The following is a 12,576-nucleotide window of genomic DNA, read 5'->3' as shown; positions in this document are numbered from 1 at the left end:
AAATAAATTCTCTAAAATTTCAAAATATTTCAGGCTTAACAATTAGGTTAGTAGGACTTGGTGAGAAATTGTGCCATAAATATGGTAGATATAGAATATTCCATATCATTTGTATTGTGTTATTATTGAATTTATTAACAAATCACGGTATAAACAGTTTATGTACAAGTACATATGTGCATATGTGTGTATGTATGTATCTAGATTCGTTGATGGATAAAAGCTGAACCAGAGTACATTTAAAGACCACTCAAATACATAAACAAATACAAAAGAAGAACGTCTGTGGGTGTGTCACGTTAATAACTGAATGTCAGTCTGCAGTGGCTTTCTTTGCACAGATCAAACGCATTAATTGACACTTCTGGAAATATTTAAATAGCATTTACACCTTTATGCTAGTATAATTGTAGAAATGTGTGCTTATGTATATGTTACGTGCTGTACTTACACATATCGTCGACTAGTGCGACGGACTATTGCACTTTCTAACATTTACCGTTAGTTTTATTGTAAACCAACGTCTATGTATATAGAATTATAACAGTGACGCGGTTTAATTGTCGTAAATGGGGGGGTGTTGAGTATATTTTCAATCCCTTTGACTCTACAAATGATTGTTTATGATTAACGTATTTCACACACGTTAAAATCTTCTTAATTCTCATTTAAAACTCCCAAAATAATAATTTTTTTTTATCAAATATTGAGTATTAATCCACTTTGTTAAGAAATTGTGTAGAGACTTACTCCGAAAGAATTTTTGAAAATCGTTAAAACGTATTTCGAAACTCATTTACAGCCGAATTTGTTTTAAATAAAATCATCTTCAGTGATAAAATACATTTTTAGACAGGTAAATTATAAGAAAGAAAGGTTTACCTTGTGACTGTCGATCGAAGCAAACCATGTAGCGGATGAAATTATAACTGTAGTCAATGTTTTATTCAGACGATCCCACTTCGGTTAATCTACAAAAAATCACCATTCAGACAGAGTGGTCTTCATAAGGCGAAATCACGTTACCCTGTCCTGATGAAAGGCAGAGTCAGTACCCCGGCAGCGGAATTTTATAGATATAAATGTCCATTTCGTAAAAAAAATAAATTGTTGATTAGAATGAAAAAGCATTGCAACTTTGCTTCCGCCGCTTTCCAATAGATGTCTCTAGGGTCAATCACTTGTCTATTAAATCGATTTTTTTTATCGATCTTGGACATTTGTGTCAACATTAACCCAACAAAATATTTGTAGAGATCTGTTTGCATCCCAAACTTATTCTCAACTGAAAATTAACTTTTTGAACCGAATTCTCGACATTTGTGGGTAATTTTGCTTTTCTTTTTTAATTCCAAGAAAAGTGCGGTTGAGGCTCATCGACATTTGTAACACTGACCTTTGTAAACGTTTTTATACAAAAAAAAACTTAAATTTACAAAAAAACGGTGGAAGCAAAGTTGTAGACCTAATATAATCTTCATAGATATTTTGGATGATCTCATTCAAAAAAATAAAATTAATCAAGTAAGGAAAGGTTAAGTTCGGGTGCAACAAAATATTTTATACTCTCGCAATTTATCGCTATATTTAATTTCTGAACCGATTTGACTAATTTTCACCACCAACATACATGATATCTAAGATTATATGCTCATTTAATTTGGCTAAGATATTTCATATATTACCCGATTTATGAGCTATTAAGCCCATCGTATTTTTGAAAATCGTATAATTAGCTATATGAGAGCTAGGGGAAGTTATGACCTGATTTTAACCATTTCTGATACAGAGACACACTATTAGAAGAAAAATATTTCCTTTGAATTTAATCGAGATATTTGAGAGATTTACCGAAATTTTCGGTGAAAAATTATCATGGGACACAGAATTCGTTATATTCGATATTTGGGGCTTTGAAAAGTTATAGTCCGATTTCGACAATTGATGTGATGCTACAGATCATATACAGTATTTGTGTAAAGTTTTATTTCGCTATCTTCATTGGTTCCTTATGTATATATTATAAAGTGAAGGAATCAGGTAGAATTCAAAAGTGAGTTATAAGGAAAGTAGTCGTGATTGTGAACCGATTTTGCTCATTTTCCATCCCAGTTAACAGGATGTCAAGAACGTATTATGTACAGATTTTCATTGAAATTGGTCGAGTAGATTCTGAGATATAATTTTTTACCCATAAGTGGGAGACGCCCCGCGCATTTTCCTTTTTGTAAAAAAATCTAAGTGCAGCTTCTTTCTGCTATCTGTTCTGTAAAGTTTAGTGTTTCTAACGCTTTTCGTTAGTGAGTTAACCCACATTTAGTAATTTTCAACCTAACCTTTGTATGGGAGGTGGGCGTGGTTTATATCAGATTTCAACTATTCTCATGGTGTATGGTGGGGTACGTAATGGAACCGACTGCAGGCAGTTTGGTTTATATCGTTTTATTGGTTTGCGAGATATATATAAAAAATTTATTTTGGGGCGGGGCCACGCTCACTTACCTAAAAAAAAAATTTCATTTCAATATGACCCTTACTAGGAAGATTCTTTGTACCAAATGTTACTTTCATAACTTTTTATAGCATAGTTTATGTATTTTCGGTTTTCGCCATTTTGTGGGCGTGGCAGTGGCCCGATTTTTCGAAAGCAACCCTCTCACGGTCCCAAGGAACATGTCTACTCAGACTAACTCTTCTCTCCACCCTGATCATTTTGAAATATATAACCCTATATCTAACTCGTTTCGTTTTAGGACTTACTACCAACCGTTAAGTGAACAAAACTATAATACTCTCTTAGCAACTTTTGTTGCGAGAGTATAAAAAATAATAATATTTTAAAACGAGCAAAGAATACAAACCAATTTTTGTGGCAGCACATACATATATATTTATCATCATCATCACATACCCTCTTTTAGGCACACGTGCATACGCCTTCATACATACATACACACACGCATATGGGCGGTTTTGTTGACATAAAAAGTTGTGTCAATGTCATAATTAACAATGCAAACTAACGCGAACTCCAATAAAATTTTACAACAGAAATGTTGTGATTTCAATGGCAAAATAGATTAGAACCACAGCGCCGAAAGTTCAATGTTTACCTTTGAAGAAGACACAAAATGCTACAAAACACAAACATACATACAGACGCGTATCCATACATACATGTATGTGTATGTGTGTTTATGCATTTATGCGCTCAGATTAGCACCGTTATCTACTTATTTTCACTTAGTAGTTCGCAAGTGTTTGTATGCACATACATACATACCGACAGACATTTCTTTCGTATGTATGTTAATCAAATATTGAGGTGTGTTAGAAATTTCACTCAGAATTCTTTTCTTCGCTATAAAAATGGTAGTTGAGGAGATTTTCTCCATTAGTCGTGTGCAGACATCTCCTATATTGGATGTCTGGTTTATTGCTTAATATTTAAATTTCGTTTCAAGTGAACTGTCCTTTAAGGATGTACGGTGCAAAGGAGCTATGTGCAGTGCTGCTGCTTACAACGATTTTAAGCTTCGAATCTGGTGATTCGATTAATGTGCCAACGACACATTCGAATGACTGGCTAAGTTATATTGTGAGTGAAGAAGTGTAATACGAAGCAATAAGAATCTTTAAGCGTTTAGAAAGTGCATAAAAAATAAAAATAAATATAGGACTAAATACGCAAGAGTTTGGTTGAAACGCATTCGATGAATCGAATACATCCGTCTTCATAAAATACTTACCAATACGTGTACTAACGAATATGAAGTGATCACGTTCAATAGAAAGAGATCAGCATATGAGAAACCCGGATTTTGCTATAAACCTTTTTCATCCCTTATATAACTTCAAATATATTGGTCTTTCTCACTTTATTAAAATACGAGTTAATCTTGCTCCATTTGAACAACTAAAATTGTGTAGAAAGCAAAAATCAAGATATTTTAATGAGACTCGGTCTCGGTCGGTCGATTCTTGGCACCCTGAGGAATTTGGTATGGATACAGATGGAAATTTTGTTACGGCTTGGAAATGGACGAAATCGCTTCACAATCATACCTACTTCTCTTATAACATATTTCAGTTATTTCTAAATCGTTTACATTACAATATAAAAATCAAGCATCAGTGAATATATTGGTATACAACTTCTTCAGCATTGGAGTTCTCATCTAATTGTACAAATCGGACAGTAAATTTTCAAGGTCCCAGACATCAAACATGAGGACCTTAGTGGCTATGGTTAATTGTTTCCCGAAATTATCTGGAAACCTCTCTGCTATTCTATAGAACTTCACAAGGTATATTTCCCTTATACTAATGTGATTCTGTATAAAATATGGATTAACTTGAGTCTGTACTTACCTTAGCTCCCTTGTACCTAATATTAGATTTTCAAGTTCCGGTAGGTTTTAAAACATGCATATGTATATATTAGTTTTTATGTAAGAAAAGTTAAGTGGGTATAGTCTTGGATATAATGTGGATTGGTGACGAAATTATATAAAGAGTTTTTCAGTATGTGCGCTTATAAAACGGCTTGGGATATCAATGAAATTCTTCTTTCGATACCATTATTTATGAAACTCGACGCTGAAACCAATTTTTGAAGCATAAATGGGCCGATACTGCTGCAATATCACGTTCGATATTCGTACGAAGTTCATCAATCGTCGCTGGCTCGTTGGCATAGACCATAGACTTGACGTAGCCACACAGGAAAAAGTCTAACAGTGTCAAATCACACCACCGAGGCGACCAATTGAATAGGCCAAGATTTGTGGGATAACACCTTCACGAAACTTGGTTTTCAATAAATCGATTGTGACATTCGCAGTGTGGCTTGCGGCGCCGTCCTGTTAGAACCACATATTGTCCAAGTCCATACCATCCAATTCGGGTGAAAAATATTCGATTATTATTGAGCGGTAGCGATTACCATTCACAGTAATGTGCCGGTATTGTTCTTCACGGAAGAAGTACGGTCCAATGACGCCACCGGCCCATAAACCGCACCAAACCGTAGTTTTTTCGGGATACAATGGTGACTCATGGAAATTGTGTGGATTGCTGCCAGACCAATAAGGCATATTTCGCTTATTAGCGAAGCTCTTCAACTAGAAATGAGCCGACCATAAATTAGACGTAGTGCTCCGAATTTCGCTAGTAAATTTTAATAATTTCGACTCGTTGTTAGATCGTATATCTTTTCACGATGAAATGGCAAACCTTACTGAAGCGAAATGTCAAAAGAGCGGGCAAAAATATGACGTCGTTTTCTTGTCCCTATCGGTCTACTTTAGAAGCGTCCTTATTGAAAACCCTTTAAAATGATTTTCGTTATTCCGACTGGACTTAATGTCGAATATACGGCACGAATTGTATGCTATCTTAATAAAATTAAATAAAACAAATTGCGAGAGTATAAACTATTTGGTTTCAACCAAACTTAGCACATCCTTACTTGATTATTATTATATTTTTTATTTTGTTATATTTATTATTCCAGTCGACTTTTCCTGGAAAAAAGGATGCTCCATATCCAAAATACTATTACAACTATAATACAAAATTGATAAATTCGCACAACTCGAAAGCGAATAGGGATCCACAACGATTCACTTACACATTAGGTGAAAATCAGTTCACCGACATGCGTTTGATACATTTCAGCGCTTTATTTCCGAAAACTACGCCACCACCAACGACGACCACAGCCACCGATCCGCCAGCAGTACAAACTGCCTCACCCACATTCGATTTTATAACAGATCTACAGTTGGACATACAAGTAGAAGATCAGGGTACTGTTTGTAATAGCGGCTGGGCTTATGCTACAGCCAAGGCCGTTGAAGTGTATGCCGCAAGTGAAACAATGTCGACTGCGCGTCTGTCAGCGCAGAATTTAATCGATTGCGCTGGTGCTGGCATCGGTTGTACGAGGCAAGTAGCGCAAACCGCTTTCGAATATCTTGTCAAATATCAACAACCATTGTATACAGAAACTGATTATGAAAATAAAAATTGGCTAACAACACAAGAGATGTGTATACCGCCAACAAATCCGGCAAGCACACCCGTCACTGTGGCCTCGTATTCGCAGATCAATAATCCAGATGATGATACTATAATGCAGTATGTGTCGGCACAATTCCCCGTAGTCATCGAATACGATCCGACTTCCTTTGATTTTATGCACTACAAGTCGGGCATTTTCCAACAACCACATACGAAAGGCGGTTCCCACTACATGACAGTTATGGGCTACGGTGCGGATGCAAAAACAGGTTTAAATTACTGGTTGGTACTTAACTCATTTGGCACTACTTGGGGTGAAGATGGCTATATTCGTATATTACGTGATTCGTCCAAGCCATTAACCAGGGTAGCTTTGTTCCCAACTGGATTTGCACCATAAGCGAGACGTTTCATATTAAACAACTGTAAAACTTTTATTAAATGTATTTATAATATTAATTCAATTAAATTATTTAACAAACTCTATATGAACTATATGTTTTTTTAAATTCATATTGAATGTTCCAAACTTGTTAAGATTTTAATCGGTCGTTAAATGGTATGTATGTATCTAATAAGACTATTTCTTAAGCCTAATCAAGGTCTTTATAGGTTTAATAAACAAATTTCACTAGCTCCAACTTAGTTGAAACCTCTTTTGTTACTAAAATGATCGGATTCCGACTAAAGCTTATCAAGACCGTAGTTACCTCATATGAGAAGTGAGAGTGTTCATATTATAATTGATAATAAAGTTTAATTTTTAGAATAAATATAATTTTAATCAAGTATCTGAATATTTTCTGATAATAAAAAGTAACAGGTTAGCCCTAAGTAAAAGGTTAGCCCTTCCCCCAGCCCCGATATGCCTAACAAAGGAAGATCCATTTCGAGGTTCCCTACTTTTTAAAGAAAAAAACCCATACAATTCAAATTTAATGGGGAATGTTTATTATCCCTCGAAAGAACATTCTTTGGCATTTATTTTTTTTATATTATCTCTTTCAAATGTTGGACGCGACTACGTCTCAGGTGGTCCATCAGTTGAGTCCAATTTTCGATGATTCGTTCGAGCATTGAGATCGGTAACTGGCAAATGAGACGCGTGTTGTTTTGCTCCAAGGCCTGAATCGAAGCGGGATTGTCTGCATAGACTTTAGACTTTACATATCCCCTCAGGAAAAATTCTAACGGTGTGGTATCACCGTTGGTGACCAGTCGACCGGACCGAAAAGAGAAATTATCTGCTGACCGTAGTGTTCTCCCAATAAATCCATTGATTGAGACGATGCGTCGGAAGTGGCGCCGTTTGAAAACAAATGTCGCCGAGATCTCGAGTTTCAATTTCATGCATCATATAGTTGGATATCATGGAGTGATAATGGTCGGCATTACGTTCTCACCGGCATCAGTTTTTCAGAAATGTGGACCGTTGATTCCACGGGCCCACAAACTACATCAAACCTTTTTTTCTGGTTGAAATGGCAGCTCTTGAATCTCTTTATTATGTTATTTATCCCAAATGCTGCAACTTTGATTGTTTACATATTCATTGAGCCAGAAATAGGCCTCAGCGCTAAACAGAATTTGGCTCGAAAACATTGGACCTTCTTGGAATTTCTCAAGCGTCCAAAGAGCGAATCGATGTCCTTTGGGAAGGTCGAGCGGCTTCAGTTCTTACGCAAGTTGTATTTTGTACGCTTTCAATTTAAGATCTCGTCGTAAAATGCCAAGTCGACTCTCCACGGTCTTCGTGTACGCATTCAGCTAGGGCTGATATACTTTCTTCACTTAATGATGGACGTGCTATATTCGGTCGAATATAATCTAATATAATGGGTCTCAAGATGGATGATGGTATTGCGCATAGTATTCTCAATGGACCGATTACGTTAACCATAAATTGACTCACGTCGTGTGATCTGTGATCTGTCAAAAAGTGCTATTGAAAAAAGTACCCCTACTTGGATCACCCTATACATAGTTATTCCGCAACGCCGAAAGTAATAATTCTTGAGTTGTATTATTTTTGGTTTTTTGTATTTAATTTATTTATTGATTTCTTCTACAAGCGGAGCTTTACAGACTTATTTACTAGAAAATAACAATTTCTTCAGAATTCAATAACAAAATATTGTTAAACTTATCAACAACATGATTTTCTCCATTATTTTCATTGAGTTCATTTCAACTACTATTTTCCAAATGACAATAATAGTTTTTTCAAAAGTTTTTTTTTTGGGTGTTCTGCATTATTTGTTATTATTTCATGGAGATAAACAATTATGCGCTCGTCACTTGTTCAACTTTCTATATTTTAGCAACATAAGTAATACTGTTGGAATTCAAAACAATTAGAAAAGAGTAAAATTGAATTCATAAATATAATGTAAGCTGGTTTTTAGTTTGTGGGAAAGTCGTTGTATGCATACATAAATATTGATTACTGAAAATTAGCAATATATGTAATTGGAAATGTTTGCGAAAACCAACGAAGTACATTAGAATAACAGTGGTAATTAATTTCATGTTAGCTTTTAAAAACACATACGTTCATTTAGAATTTTTGCATATTATTATTATTATTATTATTTAATTATTTAATTTTATTATAACTGTTTGTTTTTGGCAGCCTCTGTTGCTTGCTTTAATTAGACACATGCGCTGTTATGCTGTTCGCTGCTACGCGTTACATTTCGTTTAATGTTACGTCAGTTATTAACGTTATCATTAACGTAGCAAAATTTGTAAAAAAAAATAAAATTTTTGCTGAACTAAAAGGTGTCGAAGTTGATGAAGGAATGTCTTGAGCTGTTAGCAGAACTAGCTTCCTATTTTACGATCAATCTGCGATGGGTTCCAGAACACAGCGATATTCCAGGTAATTGTGAAGCAGATAAACTTGCCAGATTTGACACCACGTTACAATTAGAACCCGATAAGGAGGGAATATACATGCTTTTGGCGACATGTAAACACCTAATCGACAAATATGACCTATAATTGGCTGATACTTCGATTGTCGATTGTTGAAATTTAAAAGAAACGATATAAGAACTCTGATAGGAGTTCTAGTGGGACAAACATGGCATAGAGTTGGCTGAGACTTGCTCAACAAGCAGACAAACGAGACCTGAATGGAATATGAGCCGCAACTGCAGATTGTTGAAATTAAAAAGGAACAATATAAGAACTCTGGTAGGGACACTGTTTGATTGGTAGACATGTCTGCAGATTAGGGACCCCATGCAATGATTACTGCAGAAGCTGTCTAGAAATTGCAGAAGAAGAAACTGTAGAACATCTTCTTTGCGGATGCAAAGCTTTATATGTATAGAAAAAGAATGTCAACTATCGATCGCGGTGCCTTCGACGATATCTCGAAAGTTGCAAAGTTAAAACTTTTTTAATTAATTAATTTTATCAAGGTCACTTAGTCGTTCAAGGAGGACATTGTATTGTGAGAGGATTTCAGTACCTGTGGTTTCACAGTGGGACTCCTAAGGCCTAGGTGCGGCGATCGATATCCACAATACCTACATGCCTACTGAAATTGAGAATGCAACGCGCTTGACGAATGCTTTTAATTCGGCTATAAACCTGAGCTTATATGAAAGCGTTACTTAAGTCGAATTAAGAGCGAAATTAACTAATTATTATGAATTATTGAAAAATTGCTTAAAATTTCATATAAACCTGAACAGATCTCAAGGGGTTAGGTTTGTTTAGAGAGCGAAAACGATCCAACTTCGGCAATTTATTCTCGGGGTAATTTACAGCAATAATTTACAACAATTTTCTTTTTCAAGCTATAAAAAAAGGTATTTGAGCATAAAAAGAAATTTTAATATTGAAATATTGATACAAAATGGCGACCAATATTTGGAATCTCCAGTTTCAAGAAGTCCCAAATGGACCACAATTGTAATTTCTGGTGAATACATGTAATAGTTTCTGGGTATCATCGTCGTCTGATTTCAATAATTTTTTCGACAAAAACACGTTTAATGTTTTACTGTGTCCAGAGTTGGCTAACCCGAGATTGCTTCAAAACTATATTGTATTAAACGAGACCGTTTTTTTCACCATTTTACCAATCGTATAATACATTGCGGATTCTCAACGTACTTTACGTAAAAAAAAGTATTTTTTTTTATCCGAGATTGGCCTCTATCTAACCCCCTTAACACTACGCAATTTTTTTCCTCAAATGTTATATTTTTGATATATTCATTTGGTAATAGTCCAATCCATGCATTTAAGCTTACAAATTAAAACAACGCAACTTATTTTTGTTTCCGAAAAAACCAATCAGCCGGTTAGGTTAGGTTAGGTTAGGTTGCAAGGCTGTTTCCCTAATGGAAAAACACACGTAGACTTTAAAATATAGTCCTTTGTAAAGCCTGGATCAACCTTAGATTAACAAAATTAAGAGTCGACAAAGAGCCTGCTCCAAAAAGTGAGAGCCAAGAGATCTCTTTCTTGATCTCGCAAAGGCGGGACATTCCAGAATAAAGTGATGAGACGATTCCATCTCATCCTCCTCCATGCAGCTTCTACAGCTAGCATCCGGTAAGATCCGGAATCAGTCGGAATTGTGGAGGAAGTGCGAGACCATTTTTTTGAGGCGGGGATGTTCAGAACAATATTTTTAGGTTAAAATTTATATTTATATGGTCGAAATATATGTTAATAAATGATAATAAACTCAAGGCTCTGCCTATTTACTGGTCGTAGAAAAAAAATTCTAAAAACTCACTAAAAAACAGGCCGCCATATAGGAAGACCCTCTTAAGGAATTAAAATGTACTCACTTCTTGGATCTAGATACAATAATCGAATTACATCGAAATAAAACGAAAGTCTCTTAACGTTCCCTGAAACAAACACGAATGAAAAATGAGCCACACACGAATAAAGCGTACCGCGAACAGAGCACGACAGTCATCTATTCACGCACTTTTTGTTGAAATTTTGCATTGCATTACAGCATGCATGCGAATGACAGCGAATTTTAAGCTGCTAAGAGATCACAGAAAATGCGCAACTGTTAATTAACAGCGCATCAACAGGCGCTGCTGCAGTTATGTTACATATTAACATTGCGTCTTCGCGCTTTTTGAAGTCATTGCTGTCGCTGTCAACACAGGTGCAAGGCCGTTGCGCTGTTTCATGTAAAAGTTTACTGTTTTCAGGTCATTCATTTATTTTGTTTTTAATTTTTTATTAATTTATTTTATTTTTTATAATTTATTTAATTTTTTTATTTTATATTTTTTATAATTTATTTTTTTATTTAATTTTATTTTTTTATACTTTATATTATCTTTTTAATTTTATTTTTTTTATAATTTATTTTTTTTATTTAATTTTATATTTTTATTATTTTTTTACTTTTTTAATGTTTTATATTTTATAATTTATTTTATTATTTAATTTTTTATTTATAATATTTTATTTATAATTTTATATTATTAATGCATACTCGTTGTTGCTATGTGGGTGCTGTATTTTTTTGTTTTTGTGTTTTTTTTTTTAAATATTTTAATTCATATGGCAGAATACATTATATGATTGCCTAGTTAATGCCTAGAAATGGGTGTTAACTTAAAGAACGTGACGTTATGGTGTTTTTTTTTTTGTATTTAGATCATCATCATTGTGTTGTTGGCATTACGCACAACAACTGTGTGTGTGTGTGTGTGAAGTTTTTGCAATAGTTATTAATACGGTATATAATTCGCTTTCATTTACTAACGCAAACAGCACACTTTTGTAATTAAATAAATTTTCAATAATTTTTTTTATCTAAATGTAGTGAAGAATTTTAATATATGTATGTATTTTACCGTTTACACCATTAACGGTTTATCATAGTACTGCTTTCGCGCTAAACATTTTTGTTTTACATTTGTTTGCTTTTGCATTTGTTTTGTTTTCTTTTTTTATTGCTTAGCATCACTGCTGAGCTACGCTTTCCGGCTGCCTTCATGTCTACATACATAATTAGTTAATGATTTGTTTTTGTTTTTTACTATTTCATATTGAAATAATTATACTTTAGGCTTAATAACTTCTTGCTTTTATACTCATTACTTAATTAGATAATTCTTTTACAATTTTTGCTTAGTTTTCGTTTGTTTATTGTATTTTTTGGTTTTTTTTTTTTGTTTTTTGTTTTTGTCGGCTAGTGTTTGTTGTTTCTTGAAGTTTTTGGTTTTTAATTTTTTATTTTTATTTATTTATTTTTTCCTTTTGCTCTTTTGTTTTTTTATTATCATTTCGTTTATAGATTTATTTAAATTTATTTCAATTTTTTAAAATTAGTTAATATATCTACATAAATTTCAAGTTTATTAAATATATGTATTTTATTAATCTCTTCGTATTGTGTGTACTCAAATTCAATGTGTTTATTATATGTTTATGTGGCTGTGAGTGTGTGTGTGTGCTTACATTAATTTCAATTTCCTCTTTGGTATATTAAGTACTTTTAGTAAATAACTAATTATTAAATTAAAAATATTTATTTTTCATATATTTTTTATTTAT

General features: G+C 33.8%; 1 protein-coding gene across 1 annotated transcript; it reads left to right on the top strand.

Annotated features, from left to right (window-relative positions):
• The first annotated feature begins 3,386 nt into the window (after positions 1–3,386).
• Positions 3,387–6,510, top strand: LOC105210915 (uncharacterized). The gene is made up of 2 exons (XM_011182118.2): positions 3,387–3,598; positions 5,516–6,510. Exons 1-2 carry the CDS (start codon positions 3,482–3,484, stop codon positions 6,422–6,424), a joined length of 1,026 nt encoding a protein of 341 aa, XP_011180420.1. The 5' UTR covers positions 3,387–3,481; the 3' UTR covers positions 6,425–6,510.
• Positions 6,511–12,576: the final 6,066 nt, after the last annotated feature.

Source organism: Zeugodacus cucurbitae, chromosome 6 (genome assembly GCF_028554725.1).
Source record: "Zeugodacus cucurbitae isolate PBARC_wt_2022May chromosome 6, idZeuCucr1.2, whole genome shotgun sequence".
Classification (NCBI taxonomy): Eukaryota; Metazoa; Arthropoda; class Insecta; order Diptera; family Tephritidae; genus Zeugodacus; species Zeugodacus cucurbitae.
Note: the sequence above shows the minus strand (reverse complement) of the source record. Positions and strands in the feature narration are given on the sequence as shown.

What these genes read in the sequence shown, in the direction of transcription:
- LOC105210915 (XM_011182118.2), top strand. Translation starts at nt 3,482, where the DNA reads ATGTACGGTGCAAAGGAGCTATGTGCAGTGCTGCTGCTTACAACGATT. An exon ending in ATGACTGGCTAAGTTATATT is followed by an intron (nt 3,599 to 5,515) that starts GTGAGTGAAGAA and finishes TTATTATTCCAG; the next exon opens with TCGACTTTTCCTGGAAAAAA.